The sequence below is a fragment of the Cebus imitator genome, unplaced genomic scaffold (assembly GCF_001604975.1).
Source record: "Cebus imitator isolate Cc_AM_T3 unplaced genomic scaffold, Cebus_imitator-1.0 Scaffold12, whole genome shotgun sequence".
Classification (NCBI taxonomy): Eukaryota; Metazoa; Chordata; class Mammalia; order Primates; family Cebidae; genus Cebus; species Cebus imitator.
In genome coordinates this window covers 5,409,057-5,421,224 of record NW_016107327.1, presented here as the reverse complement: position 1 = coordinate 5,421,224, position 12,168 = coordinate 5,409,057, and the positions used below count along the sequence as shown (strand labels likewise).

The window sequence follows — 12,168 nt, the reverse complement described above, 5'->3', positions numbered from 1 at the left end:
AATTTTTTTTTTTTTTTTGAGATGGGGATCTCACTGTGTTGCCTATGCTGTGGAACTGTTTTTAAACAAAATTCTGTCAGTTTGTTTGCTTCATATATTTGAGAACTCTGGTTTGATGTGTCTATTTTCTTGATGAATTGACCCTTTTATCAATACATAATGTCCTTGTTTGTCTCTTTTAACAGTTTTGTACTTAATTTCTATACTGTCTGATATTACTTTCTTGGTTGTTACTTGCATGGAATATCTTCTTCCATCCTTTCACTTTTAGTGTATCCATATGGTTTCAACTAAAGTGTAGACAGCATGTAGTTAATTCATTCTGGTAGTCTACCTTTTGATTGAAGAGCTTAATCCATTTACATTTAAAATGTAATTACTGATAAGAAAACTTGTATTTTACTATTTGTTTTCTGTATGCCTTATAGCTTTTGTGTTCCTCATTTTTTCTGCTTATGTTTAATTGGTTGTTTTTGTTTTGTACCATTTTGATCCCCTTCTCATTTCGTTTTGTATTTAGATATCTTCTTAGCAGTTATCATAGAGATTACAGTTAACATCCTAAATCTACAATCTAGTTTGGATTGTTATCAGCTTACCTTTAATTTTGTGATGTGGAAAAATTATAGACATCTTTTTGGCTTTTTACTATAACTTTTTAAAGTATCTTATAGTTGTTCAAACCTGGAGTCTCCCTACCTTCGCCTTAATCACACTGTTGCTTCAGAGATACATGAATACCTTTTTTAGTAGAGACAGGGTTTTGCCATGTTGGCCAGGCAGGCTGGTCTCAAACTCTTGGCCTCAAGTAATCCACCCTCCTCGGCCTCCCAAAGTGTTGGGATTACAAGTGTAAGCCACTGTTCCTGGCCACATGAGTACTTCTCGATTTATAGTAGGCAATTTCTATATAAAACATAGTATAATTTACAATGGAATAGAATTTTTTAAAGTAGTATTTATTGAATGCCATTCAGTGCTCTATGGTTTATAGCTTTCAGCTGGAATTCTTCTGTTGTATATCAATAGCATATTTCTAAAGATTTAGTTGCATTAGGCAAAATGGATAGTATCTCCCCCACCTAGAAGACCTCAGTAAGTTAGCTTAAAGCTAACACCTCGTTAACCTGCTGTCTTGTATACTGCCTATTCTGACTGATTTTCTCCATCTTTTCCCCCCCACATTCATTTCTTAATACAGCTAATGCCACTGTCTATATTTGCATATATTAGAAAATAACAAAAGATTATCAGCCCTCTTTTAAGTCAAAATAATTATTATTTAGTTATATTTGGATTCAGTTTAAAATCACCCTTATTTTGTAGACTTTGTAATAATCTTTATGTCACAGATTTAGTCCTGTCCTTGTGTTTCAGTTCATCCCTGATAGGATTTCTACTCCATAGATTTTGTAAAAGTGAACTACTGTTATTTAAAAAGTGAAATCCCCCCATCTCTTTCTACTCTGGAACATCCATTTACTTTTGATAATCTTTCACCTGGTTTGATACAATTCTTTAATTAATCATTAGTCATAAACTGAGATCTAAGTAAATAAGTAGAAAGTGACATGTAGTATAGAGCTTCTGATCTTGCTACCAGGTATTTTCCCATTGAAGATACGGTATAGTTGCCTATATGCCTTGGTCATGGAGAAGCTTCATTTAGTGTTTTCCAGTTGAAAGGTGCTATACAGGTTCCTTTAGATGGGATTCATTTGATGGTGCTGATGTCATTTGGCCTGGGTTATTACATTTTCATGGCTAAATCATTTAATATGCAGTGGCCCTAACATTGTAAAGCCCTATTCTGTTGGTGCATGAAATCTTCAGTTAGGCCAGCTGGGTATACTGGAAAGAACATGTTAAGATTGGGGTTACTGTTGTTTAAATAAGGTTATAGACTTAATATGAAGAGGAAAGGCGCTCATTTGTTTGTGATATGGAAGAGAAAAGGATGCGTATGTCAGAGGTAGTTGTATATCAGTTGGGGGAGAGAGAGGAAGGAATCTTAGCATGAGAATATGATTGGGTTAAAATTTTAAAAGTCTGTGCCCCTTTTTAATTTAATGTTTGCTGTCCCTTTTAAATTAAATCTCATCATTAAACTATTTCCAGAGTGTCTAAGCACAAAAATGGTATAGATTAAGTGTTTAAGAAACCACTGGTTATTATATTTAACCTATATGGTTAGCCTATAATGTATTCAATATTCTATCTTGTGTTATTTAACTTTAAAAACATTTGAAAATTCTTTTTGTATTAAACATGAAGTAAAATAAGTAGCACTAATATATCCTTGTTCCTTAAACTATGTAATACTCTTTTGATCTAGTTAAATACCAACAATAAAAATTTAATTTAAAAAGAATCTTGGGCATATGAAATCTCTCAGTCCCAGTTAATTGAATCAGCCATAAGCATGGGGATAAAACAAAGATGGGAGTGGTGTGGTGCTCATGATTTCCAGGCCAGGCACTGACTGTTGTTTAAAGACCTTTGGTTTTTCTACTGTACAGTTTCTGAATTACTGAGATGAGTAGATGGCAGGATGTCTTAAACAGTGACTGGAAAGCTCTTCCTGTCCCATCACCTCCCCTAACTTCATCTCCCACTTCTGCCAATACACATTCATAGAGGAGGAAGAGGCAGCTGTGTAGGTGAAGAAAATTAGAAAAGATTTAGGTGGGAAAGCACTGTTTTATACCTACAGAATTAATTGAGCAATTTGCATTTTATCATTTTATGGAACAATTAAGACAATTTATACTTCTGTTATGGCTCTCTTTTATAAATTATATATTAAATTTCTTTGAAGTTTCTGTCCAAATTCACACTACCTGTTAATCTTCAAAATAGCATTTCAGGATTTAATGTTTGCTATCTTGACTTAGGTTGTATTTTGTTAGAAGTTATATTCAGTTGTCAAGGTTAAACCAATCTAACCATGGTAACCAAGTTGATAACTTTCATCTTTGGTATATTTTTCAGTGAGGTGATTGTTTCTTGCTTTCTGTCTTTCACAAAACTAAGATTTAATTACTTAAAGTCTGCTGAGGTAGATAATAAAATCTAGAAAGATTTAAGTTGTTGGTGAACGGACCACTCTTTAGTTTCTACATCCTATTGTTGGAAGGATCTTCTTGGCTTGATTCCTTCCCCCGCACCCCTCAATGATGTTTACTGGGAAAGGTCTTTGAAACATAACTGGTTAATCACCTCTCAAATTTTAAGGATGAGGCCAGGCACAATGACTCATGCCTATAATCCCAGGATTTGGGAGGCCAAGGCAGGTGGATCACCCGAGGTCGGGAGTTCAAGACCAGCCTGACCAACAGGGAGAAACCCCGTCTCTACTAAAAATACAAAATTAGCCGACATGGTGGCGAATGCCTGTTAATCCAGCTACTTAGGAGGAGAATAGCTTGAACCCAGGAGGTGGAGGTTGCAGTAAGCCGAGATTGCACTATTGCACTCCAGCCTGGGCAACAAGAGTGAAACTCCATCTCAAAAATAAAAAATAAAATAAAATAAAGAAAAATGAAATGTTAAGTTTATTTTCTAGTGGGGTGGGTGTGGGGGGGATGTTTGTTTAATAGAAACAAAACCATTACCTTCTGAAAGTTTAGCTTCCTATTTATGTTGGTATTCTTGCCTTTAGCAGGTTTATAACAATACCTAATGTAGAATATGCTGCCCAGGATCATTATAAGACTTTCTTTTTTCTTTTTTTTCCCAGGCAAGTGAAAATTATATCCTGTGTAGTGATACCAGGTCACAGCTCAAATTTCTTGAAAAGCTGGATCAATTGGAGAAGCAGAGAAAGGATTTAGAAGAAAGAGAAATGTTACTTAAGGCAGCCAAGGTAAGGGCCAGTGTGATTTATGAGTGAACGTGGCCTGGCAGTGTGGTCAGAGGTGGCTTTGTCATTGGCTGACTGTTGTGGTTTTATTAGGCCTTTAGATTTCTCCAGAGGATTTCCTAAAATGAAATTACTAATAGGATGTCTCACAGCCAGGATGGTGTGGTGGCTTTCAGTTAATTTAGTTTAATGAGTCATAATCTTTTGTCTCCTCACATTTCCTGTGTGCCCTCCCTATCCCCAGCCCCAGGTAAAATGTTTTGTAAAATTTCAGGGTCTATTTAGAAGTCCAATTTGATGCATGACAAGTTGAAGTTGAGAGGGGGAAATTTGGAAAGTAGATAGGAAGGTTATGGGTAAAATTAGTAATTTGAATTTTGTGGAACAAAATACAGGGTAGGTGGAAATAGAGTAAAAGAACAGTAAGGCTATTTATTTATTTATTTTCCTTCTCCTTTATTTAAACATTTTCCTGGGTTATTAATGTCAGATGAAGTAAAAGCTGATTCCACTACAGTTTCCATTTTGAAGCTCCACATTTCTTCATAGGTGTGGGGTCATTGTGAGAAATCTTAAAGATTCAGCACTAGAGTCTTAATTTTTGTTTTAAGCACATTTGTTTTAATTTCTAGTGTTCTTGATAGCTTCCCTTTTTAGAGTGTTTGTTCCTAATCACATACCAATTGCTTTTTGAAAAACTAATTTATTTTGAAATTATTTAATACTCATAGAAAAGTTGCCAAAACTGTGCAAAGTACTCTCAGTCCCCTTCCCATTTTCCCCAATTTTAACATTTTACTACATTTGCTTTATTTCTACCCTTACATTTTGTTTTTTGAGACAGAGTCTCACTCTGTAGCCCAAGCTAGAATGCAGTGGCATGATCTCAGCTTATTGCAACCTCTGCCTCCCAGGCTCAAGCGATTCTCCTGTCTCAGCCTCCTGAGTAGCTAGGACTACAGGCGCTCACCACCATGCCCAGCCGATTTTTTTGTGATTTAGTAGAGATGGGGTTTCACCATGTTGTCCAGGGTGGTCTCAAATTCCTGAGCTCAGTCTGTCCACCTGGGCCTCCCAAAGTGCTGGGATTACAGGCATGAGCCACCATGCCTGGCCTTATCTCTTTACCCTTTCTATACACAACAGTCATTAGTCCCCTTCCTCTCATCCTCCCTTTCTCCCTTCCCCACTTCCCCACTTCCTCTCTTCCTACCTTTCTTTCTTCCCCTCCCCTCTTCTCTTTCTCTCCTCTTTCTCTCTCCTTTTCTTTTTTCTTTTCGAGACAGCCTCACCCTGTCACTAGGCTGGAGTATAGTGATGTGATTGTGGCTCACTGCAGTCTTCTCTTAGGCTCAAGCAGTCTTCCCACATCAGTTTCTCAAGTAGTTAGGACTGCAGGCACATACCACCACGCCTGGCTAAATTTTCATCTTTTGTGGAGACAGGATCTCCCAACAATGCTCAAGCTGATCTCAAACTCCTAGACTCAAGCAGTCCTCCTGCCTCAGCCTCCCAAAGTGCAGAGATTACAGGAATGAGCCACTGTGCCTAGCCATTTTTCTTTTCCTAACCTTTTTGAAAGTAGTCTTCAGATATGAAGTCCCACTCTCTTAAGCATTTTTGTTTGCCCCACTATCATCGAATGCACAGAACCCATTCTGATTTCACCAGTTGGCCCAACCATGTCTCTTTTTCTTTCATGATCCATTTTCTGATTTAGGAATTTGCATTTGATGTAGTTGTCATCTCTTTTCAGACCCTTTTAGGGTTTCTCAGTCTTTCTCTTTTATGCCCTTGACAGTTTTCAAGAGTATAAGCCTTACCTTCTAGTAGGATGACCTTCAACCGGGGCTGATCTAAGATTTTCTTATGATTTTACTTAGGTCAAGCATTCTTGGCAGGAATGCACAGAAATGATGCCACATTCTTCTCAGCTGATCATATCAAAAGGATCATATGGGTACCTACTAATTCTCTCTATTTTAAACTTGCCGTCTCCTCTACTTTTTGTTTTTGATTTTTATTTTTTTGAGATAGGGTCTCGCTTTGTTGCCCAGACTAGAGTGCAGTGGTATGATCACTGCTCGCTATAGCCTCGACCTCCTGGGCTTAAGCAATCTCCCACCTCAGCCCCCTAAGTAGTTGGGACTACAGGCATGTGCCACCACACCTGGATAAATTTTTTAATTCTTTAGAGATAGAGTCTCACTACATTGCCCAGGCTCATTTTTCCCTTTGTAATCAATTAGTTTTTCATAGGAAGGTATTCTAAGATCATGCCGATATCCTATTCCTCATCAAACCTTCATGTATTAACCACAGCATCTGTTGTGATGTCTGCCTAAATCAGCTACCTCTGTCCTGATTGCAAAATGTCAATTCTTTGTTCCCATCGACTGTCCGCAGTTAGCACCCTACCATGTGGAAGAGCTTCCCTTCTTTATTCATATTAGTATGGACTCATGATTTCTCTTTGTTTCAATAGGTTGTAATTCATTACTGTCATTTATTTTGTCGCTCAAATTACCCCTGAGTGGGAGACGCTTCCAGCTGTCACTTCTGTCCCTTAGTAATGTGTCCATCCATCACTCACTGAGCATGTCCTTACTTTCAGGCACAAGGCATTCCAGGCCCAGCTTTTAGTGCTCTAGCCCTGAAATCAGCCATTTTTTAAGTAGCCTGCCTTCTTTTTGGTTGAGGATGGCATTCAGAAACCAAGCTTAGGTCATAGAGTGTATTCATTGCTAAACGGGTGTTATTGCATGTAGGTCCTCTCAAAGGACAGATCTAGGAAATGCATATATGATATGTATATGTACAGATATGTATATATACACACAAATGTCCATCCGTAACTATTTCTATATCTGTATATATTATAAAATCATGAGTTTGTATGGATACCTGCAACTCCAATTCAGGGCCTCAGAGTTCTTTCTACCCTTAATCTCTCCATGTTTGTAAAAACATTCTCCAGTCTTGAGAAACTTGGCTCCCATTATCCTTCATATGTTTAACTTATGTCCTCTATCAATTATTTGATCAATGTAACTAATCTCTCAACTAGCCATGCTGGCTGACTCCTCTGTCTGCTACTAGTAATTTCTCCATCCAATTTCATTGCTGTATAATTGCCTACCATGTTTACTGGCCTATTCCTTGATAAGACTGCCACTCCCTCACCGCCTTGTATTCTTCACCACTGGCCTATACCTTCAAATGCCCCAGCTCGCCATAAGGATATGGGGCACCACAGCCTTGTCACTGTGCAGCTTCCTGCTGTCTCAGTCTCAGGCCCCACCTTGGCACCTGCTGCATTAGGAAGAGCAGGAAGATGGGACAGAAAGATGCTCTTTCTTGAGCCCTCAAGTGTTATAAGTGAGCACTTAGTCATTGTAATGAGGTGGTTTTTTGGTGTTTTATTTCCACTTACTGTGTTGTAAACAAGGTCATAAACTATTAAATACTAGTTTAGTTATTATTGGATATAATAATACTTGCTCTTTATCTCCTTTGGCTTTTCCTTCTTTACCAGACATCTAAATATTGGATTTCATAGCTTTCAATCCTATGCCACCTTCTCTGTCTTTATTCTCTCTTAAGTTTGTATCTCCAATTTAGCCTGCATTCTGAAAATTTGGACTCATACCATTAACTGCCTGCTTGACATGACTTCATTGGCTAATGGTTATTTCAAAATTAATATGTCCAAAAGGGCTCCTGTTATTCCTCTCCCCTCTAAATACCTTTTACTGTCATAGATCTTCCTGACTCAATAAATGACACCATCATTTGCCCAGACATTCAAGCCAAAAAACATAAGAGTCATCTTTACCTCCATTCTGTATCTCCTCTCTCCCCACATCCAAATCACCTCCTATCTTATTTCTAAAATGTATCCAGCTTCTCTTCATCACTGTTGGCACTACTCTAGTCTAATTTATCTTTCATTTGGACTTTTATGCTACCTTCTAACTGGTTCTCTTTTCCTTCTACAATCCCTTCTATTTCTCCTACTATGGTCAGAATAATGTTTTTATAATCATGTTTGTCTCTGTTGCTTAAAAGCCTTCAGTGAGTTCCTGTAATTAGCAAATTTTAAAAGACCTTATGTTATTTGGCACTCTCCTACTCTGCCCCAGCTACACTGACCTTTCTTTTCCTTGAATGTGCCAAACTTGCGCTCAATTAGGCGTCCAAAACTGACCATTGAGTTCCCTTTCCCTAAGTCTGCTTTTTCTTAGATCTCTACTCTCTTAGAAAGCTGCAATTACCGGCCGGGCACGGTGGGGCTCACACCTGTAATCCCAGCACTTTGGGAGGCTGAGGTGGGCAGATCACCTGAAGTCAGGAGTTGGAGACCAACCTGGCCAACATGGTGAAACCCCATCTCTACTAAAAATACCAAAAATCAGCCTGGCATGGTGGCAGGTGCCTGTCACCCTAGTTACTCAGGAAGCTGAGACAAGAGAATTGCTTGAACCCGGGAGGCGGAGTTGCAGTGAGCCAAGATTGGGCCATTGCCCTCCAGCCGGGGCAACAAGAGTGAAACTTAGTCTCAAAAAAAAAAAAAAAAAAAAAAAGTTATTTGCAATTACCATCCTCCAAGTTGCTTAGGCCAAAATCCCAGGAGTCATCTTTGATTCCTCTCTTTCTCTTTACTTCATAATCTATATCCAGCCCATCAACAAATCTGATCAGGTTTTCCTGCAAAGATATGTTTTGAATGCAACTGTTTATCAGCTTCTGTGCTATGAAGCTAGTCCAATATGCTATGACTTCTTTCTAGTCAATCTCTTCTTCACAACAGTTGCTTTAGAGCAGTCTACGAAGAGCTCTGTGTGCCTGTGCCTTCAATCTTGGATCCCTGCAGTGCACCCTCTACAGAGTGGACAGAGCCATTTTTTGAAAGTGTTACATCAGTGGCATCTCACCCTTGTGTTCCAAACATGCCAGTAGATTTTTTTTTTTTTTTTTTTTCCGATGTTTTGCTCTTGTTGCCCCGGCTGGAGTGCAATGGTGGTCTCGCCTCTCTGCAACCTCCGCCTCCTGGGTTCAGGTGTTTCTCCTGCCTCAGCCTCCCAAGTGGCTGGGATTTCAGGGACCTGCCACCATGCCTGGCTAATTTTTGTATTTTTAGTACAGACGGGGGTTTCACCATGTTGGTCAGACTGGTCTCAAGCTTTTGACCTCAGGTGATCCGCCCACCTCAGCCTCCGAAAGTGCTGGGATTATGGGCATGAGCCACCACACCTGGCCCAATTTTTACAGCTAAAATTAAACACCCAACTCCTTTAACATGGCCTACAAGGCGACACATGATCTCCAGCCTTTCTCTTTCAATTTTTTTCTATGCTTCAACCACATGGGCCATCTTTCTTTCCTCGAGTATGTTCCCATTTTAAGGCTTTAGCAATTACTGTCTCTTCTGCTTGTATTGTTTTCCCCCAGATCTTTGCATGACTACATCTTTCTTGTCATTTAGATCTCTACTCAAACATCACTTCTCAGAAATGTCTTCCCTGCTATCCTAGCTGGAGAAGTACACACCACACTTCTCTTTCTATCACATTATTCTATTTATTTTCTTTATTTTGGTTTTCAATTTAAATTTTAAATTTTATATATTTTTAAATTATTATTACTATTTTTTTTGATACAGGGTCTCACTCTGTCATCCATCCTGGAGTGCAGGGCGCTATCTCAGCTCACTGCCACCTCCACCTTCTGGGTTCAAACAATTCTTGGGTCTCAGCCTCCCAAGTAGCTGGGACCACAGGTGCACACCACCACACCCAAATTAAATTTATTTTATTTTGAAACAGGGTCTTATTCAGTTACCCAGGCTGAAGTGCAGTGGCATGATAATAACTCACTGCAGGCCTACCCACCCACTTCAGCCTACCGAATAGCTGAGACAATAGGCACGTGTCAGTACGCCTAATTTTTTTTTTTTTTTTTTTTTTAGTAGAAATGGTATCTTGCTGCATTACACAGGCTGGTCTCAAACTTGGGCTCAAATGGTTCCCCCACCTTGGCCTTCCAAAGTACTAGGATTACAGGTGTGAGCCACTACCTCAGGCCTATTTAATCTCCTTTATAGCACTTAGCAGTGTCAGCAATTACTTATTTTGCGTTTTTACCCGTCACTAATGTTTTACATATCATGTGTTTCATTTTTATAAAATTGTTTATTTTTCTGTTCTTAAAATGTAAGTTACTTGAATTATTACAGTTATTTTGTCTCCTTATATCATCTGTCTCCAAGGTCTAGAACAGTGGCATACAGAATAGAATCTGTACTATGGATGACCAATAAATCTTTGATCACTGACAAAGACTTGATACCAAAATGTGCCCATTTTATATTGGGGCAAAATATTTTATACACACCCACATATATTATATACATAATGCATATTTTAGTATAAATACATATATACAGACTCATTCTCTGCTGATACTGTAGCTAGAGTAACAAAAGAGTTTATCTTTGAAATGAAATGTCTTAGTAGATTGGGGACTAAAATGAAGAAAAATTTTACCAGCTTTGGGTTGAATTTGTATAGATATTTAAGATATTTGAAATTAGTAGGCACTCGGATTTGAAGATAATGTCTTATATTTTCCTTTAACCAAAGGTACTGGTAAATCAATAAATGTATCAGGTAAACTTAGTAAATATGAAATACTTTTAGCTTTTATTTAGTTAGCTATCTAGATATTAGCTTACTTAGTTAAGGTTGCATTTTATAGAACAAATATTCAGATTTATAAGCAGTTAAATAACTTTGGCATGAGAAAAAGGATATACATATCCCAAACATGTTTTCCAGTGGACAGATGTTCATGGTGTCAGAAATAAAGTTCCTCACCCTTTGTTCCATCATAGCTTGATACATAGAAGACGGCTTTCTTCTTATGCCAGTCCTGTGCTATGGAAAGCGACATCCAATAAATTATTGAACTTTGTCCACAGCATTCTGTTAAGTGCTGTAGAGAACCCAAAGATGATAAGATATTCTAATTAAAATACTGGGGTGTATTTTCTACTTATAATTTTAGAACTTATGCCTTTAAAGAGAGTGATTTGGTTCAAGGTTAGTCAACTTCTTGATTTTTATAGTCCTTGAATACCCTGTTTTCCGAAATTGGCTTCACCTGAAGATCAGCCAGTATGGGTTGTTTTTATTCATTTAAACCAACAACTATTCTTTTTTTCTTTTCCTTCATCTGTACCATCAATTTTTTAGTTTTCAGTGTTCCAGCAAGAACAACGTCATGCCTCAACTGGACCTGACTGACATTGTTAGCATCATTTTCAGTATAAGCTTCCTCCAGGCTAGAACTGCAGCAGCCAGCCCAGATGATGAGGGGGTGGGGGAAACCAGGGTGGGAGTGCAGCTAAACTGGATTGAGGCATTTTCCCCTGGAGCTAAGACATTCAATCACAAGAGAAAATTGTTATTTATTAAATATTTAATGGCAACTATGGGGTTTAGATGCTAGTAATTTCTATTAAAATTTTCTTTTCCTTTGATAGAGTCGTTCTAATAAAGAAGATCCAGAACAGCTGAGATTAAAGCAAAAAGCCAAAGAGGTAAGACTTTCAAGTTACCATGCTTGTCTTTGTGTTTAAGGGAAGGTTGGCAGCTCTCTCCTGGCAATTAGGTCAGGGTTTATTTTGCTGTTGCATACCATTTGCAGAAGCCTTGGGGAAGGACAGGAACTGCTAAAGGCAAGGGCAGTACTTCAAATGAGGTCAATGAGTTATGTGCTCTCTTTTTAAAATTTATTTTCAAGGCTTAGGCCTGTCTCGAAATGGCTCTTTGTAAACTACAGCAGTATACTTGGAGGAATATAATGTGAGATTTAAAAAAAAGAAACTTTTGAGATTTAGCATCTGGGACTGTACAATAGGCTACATTTTTCCAGGGTAATTGTTCGTTTTGTAAATCTGATACTGCTTATAATTCTTTGGCTGGGAGGCGGTACTGGGATTTAGTTTTAAATGGAAAATGCCTCTGGCTTTTAATTTTCTGGGCCCAGCAGTTTTCTGTTCTGGAATGGAGCCCTTGTTTCACACAGTTCATGTTTAGCTGCAGGGGTTTTAGTTTATAGCTTAGACTGGTTAAGCTTTTACTCCCAGAGGCCTCTGCATAGCAACTGTAGAAATCAACAAATAAGTTCATTTATGTCTGCAGCCTCCTCTCAGTAGCTGACTTTTTACATTTCCCAATATCCATTTCCTGACTTTTCTAGCCCCAGAGAAAAAAGCTCCACTAATTGGAGCTTATTTTAATTGA

General features: G+C 38.3%; 1 protein-coding gene across 4 annotated transcripts in view; it reads left to right on the top strand.

Moving 5' to 3' along the window:
* TAF4B (TATA-box binding protein associated factor 4b) overlaps positions 1 to 12,168 on the top strand; it is a 157,989-nt gene that overhangs the window by 96,585 nt on the left and 49,236 nt on the right. For all 4 annotated transcript variants that reach the window (XM_017498249.2, XM_037727905.1, XM_017498239.2 and 1 more), the window contains 2 exons: positions 3,740 to 3,865; positions 11,406 to 11,462. In XM_017498249.2, coding sequence (XP_017353738.1) covers positions 3,740 to 3,865; positions 11,406 to 11,462 — 183 coding nt within the window. The remainder of the gene's footprint in view (positions 1 to 3,739; positions 3,866 to 11,405; positions 11,463 to 12,168) is intronic.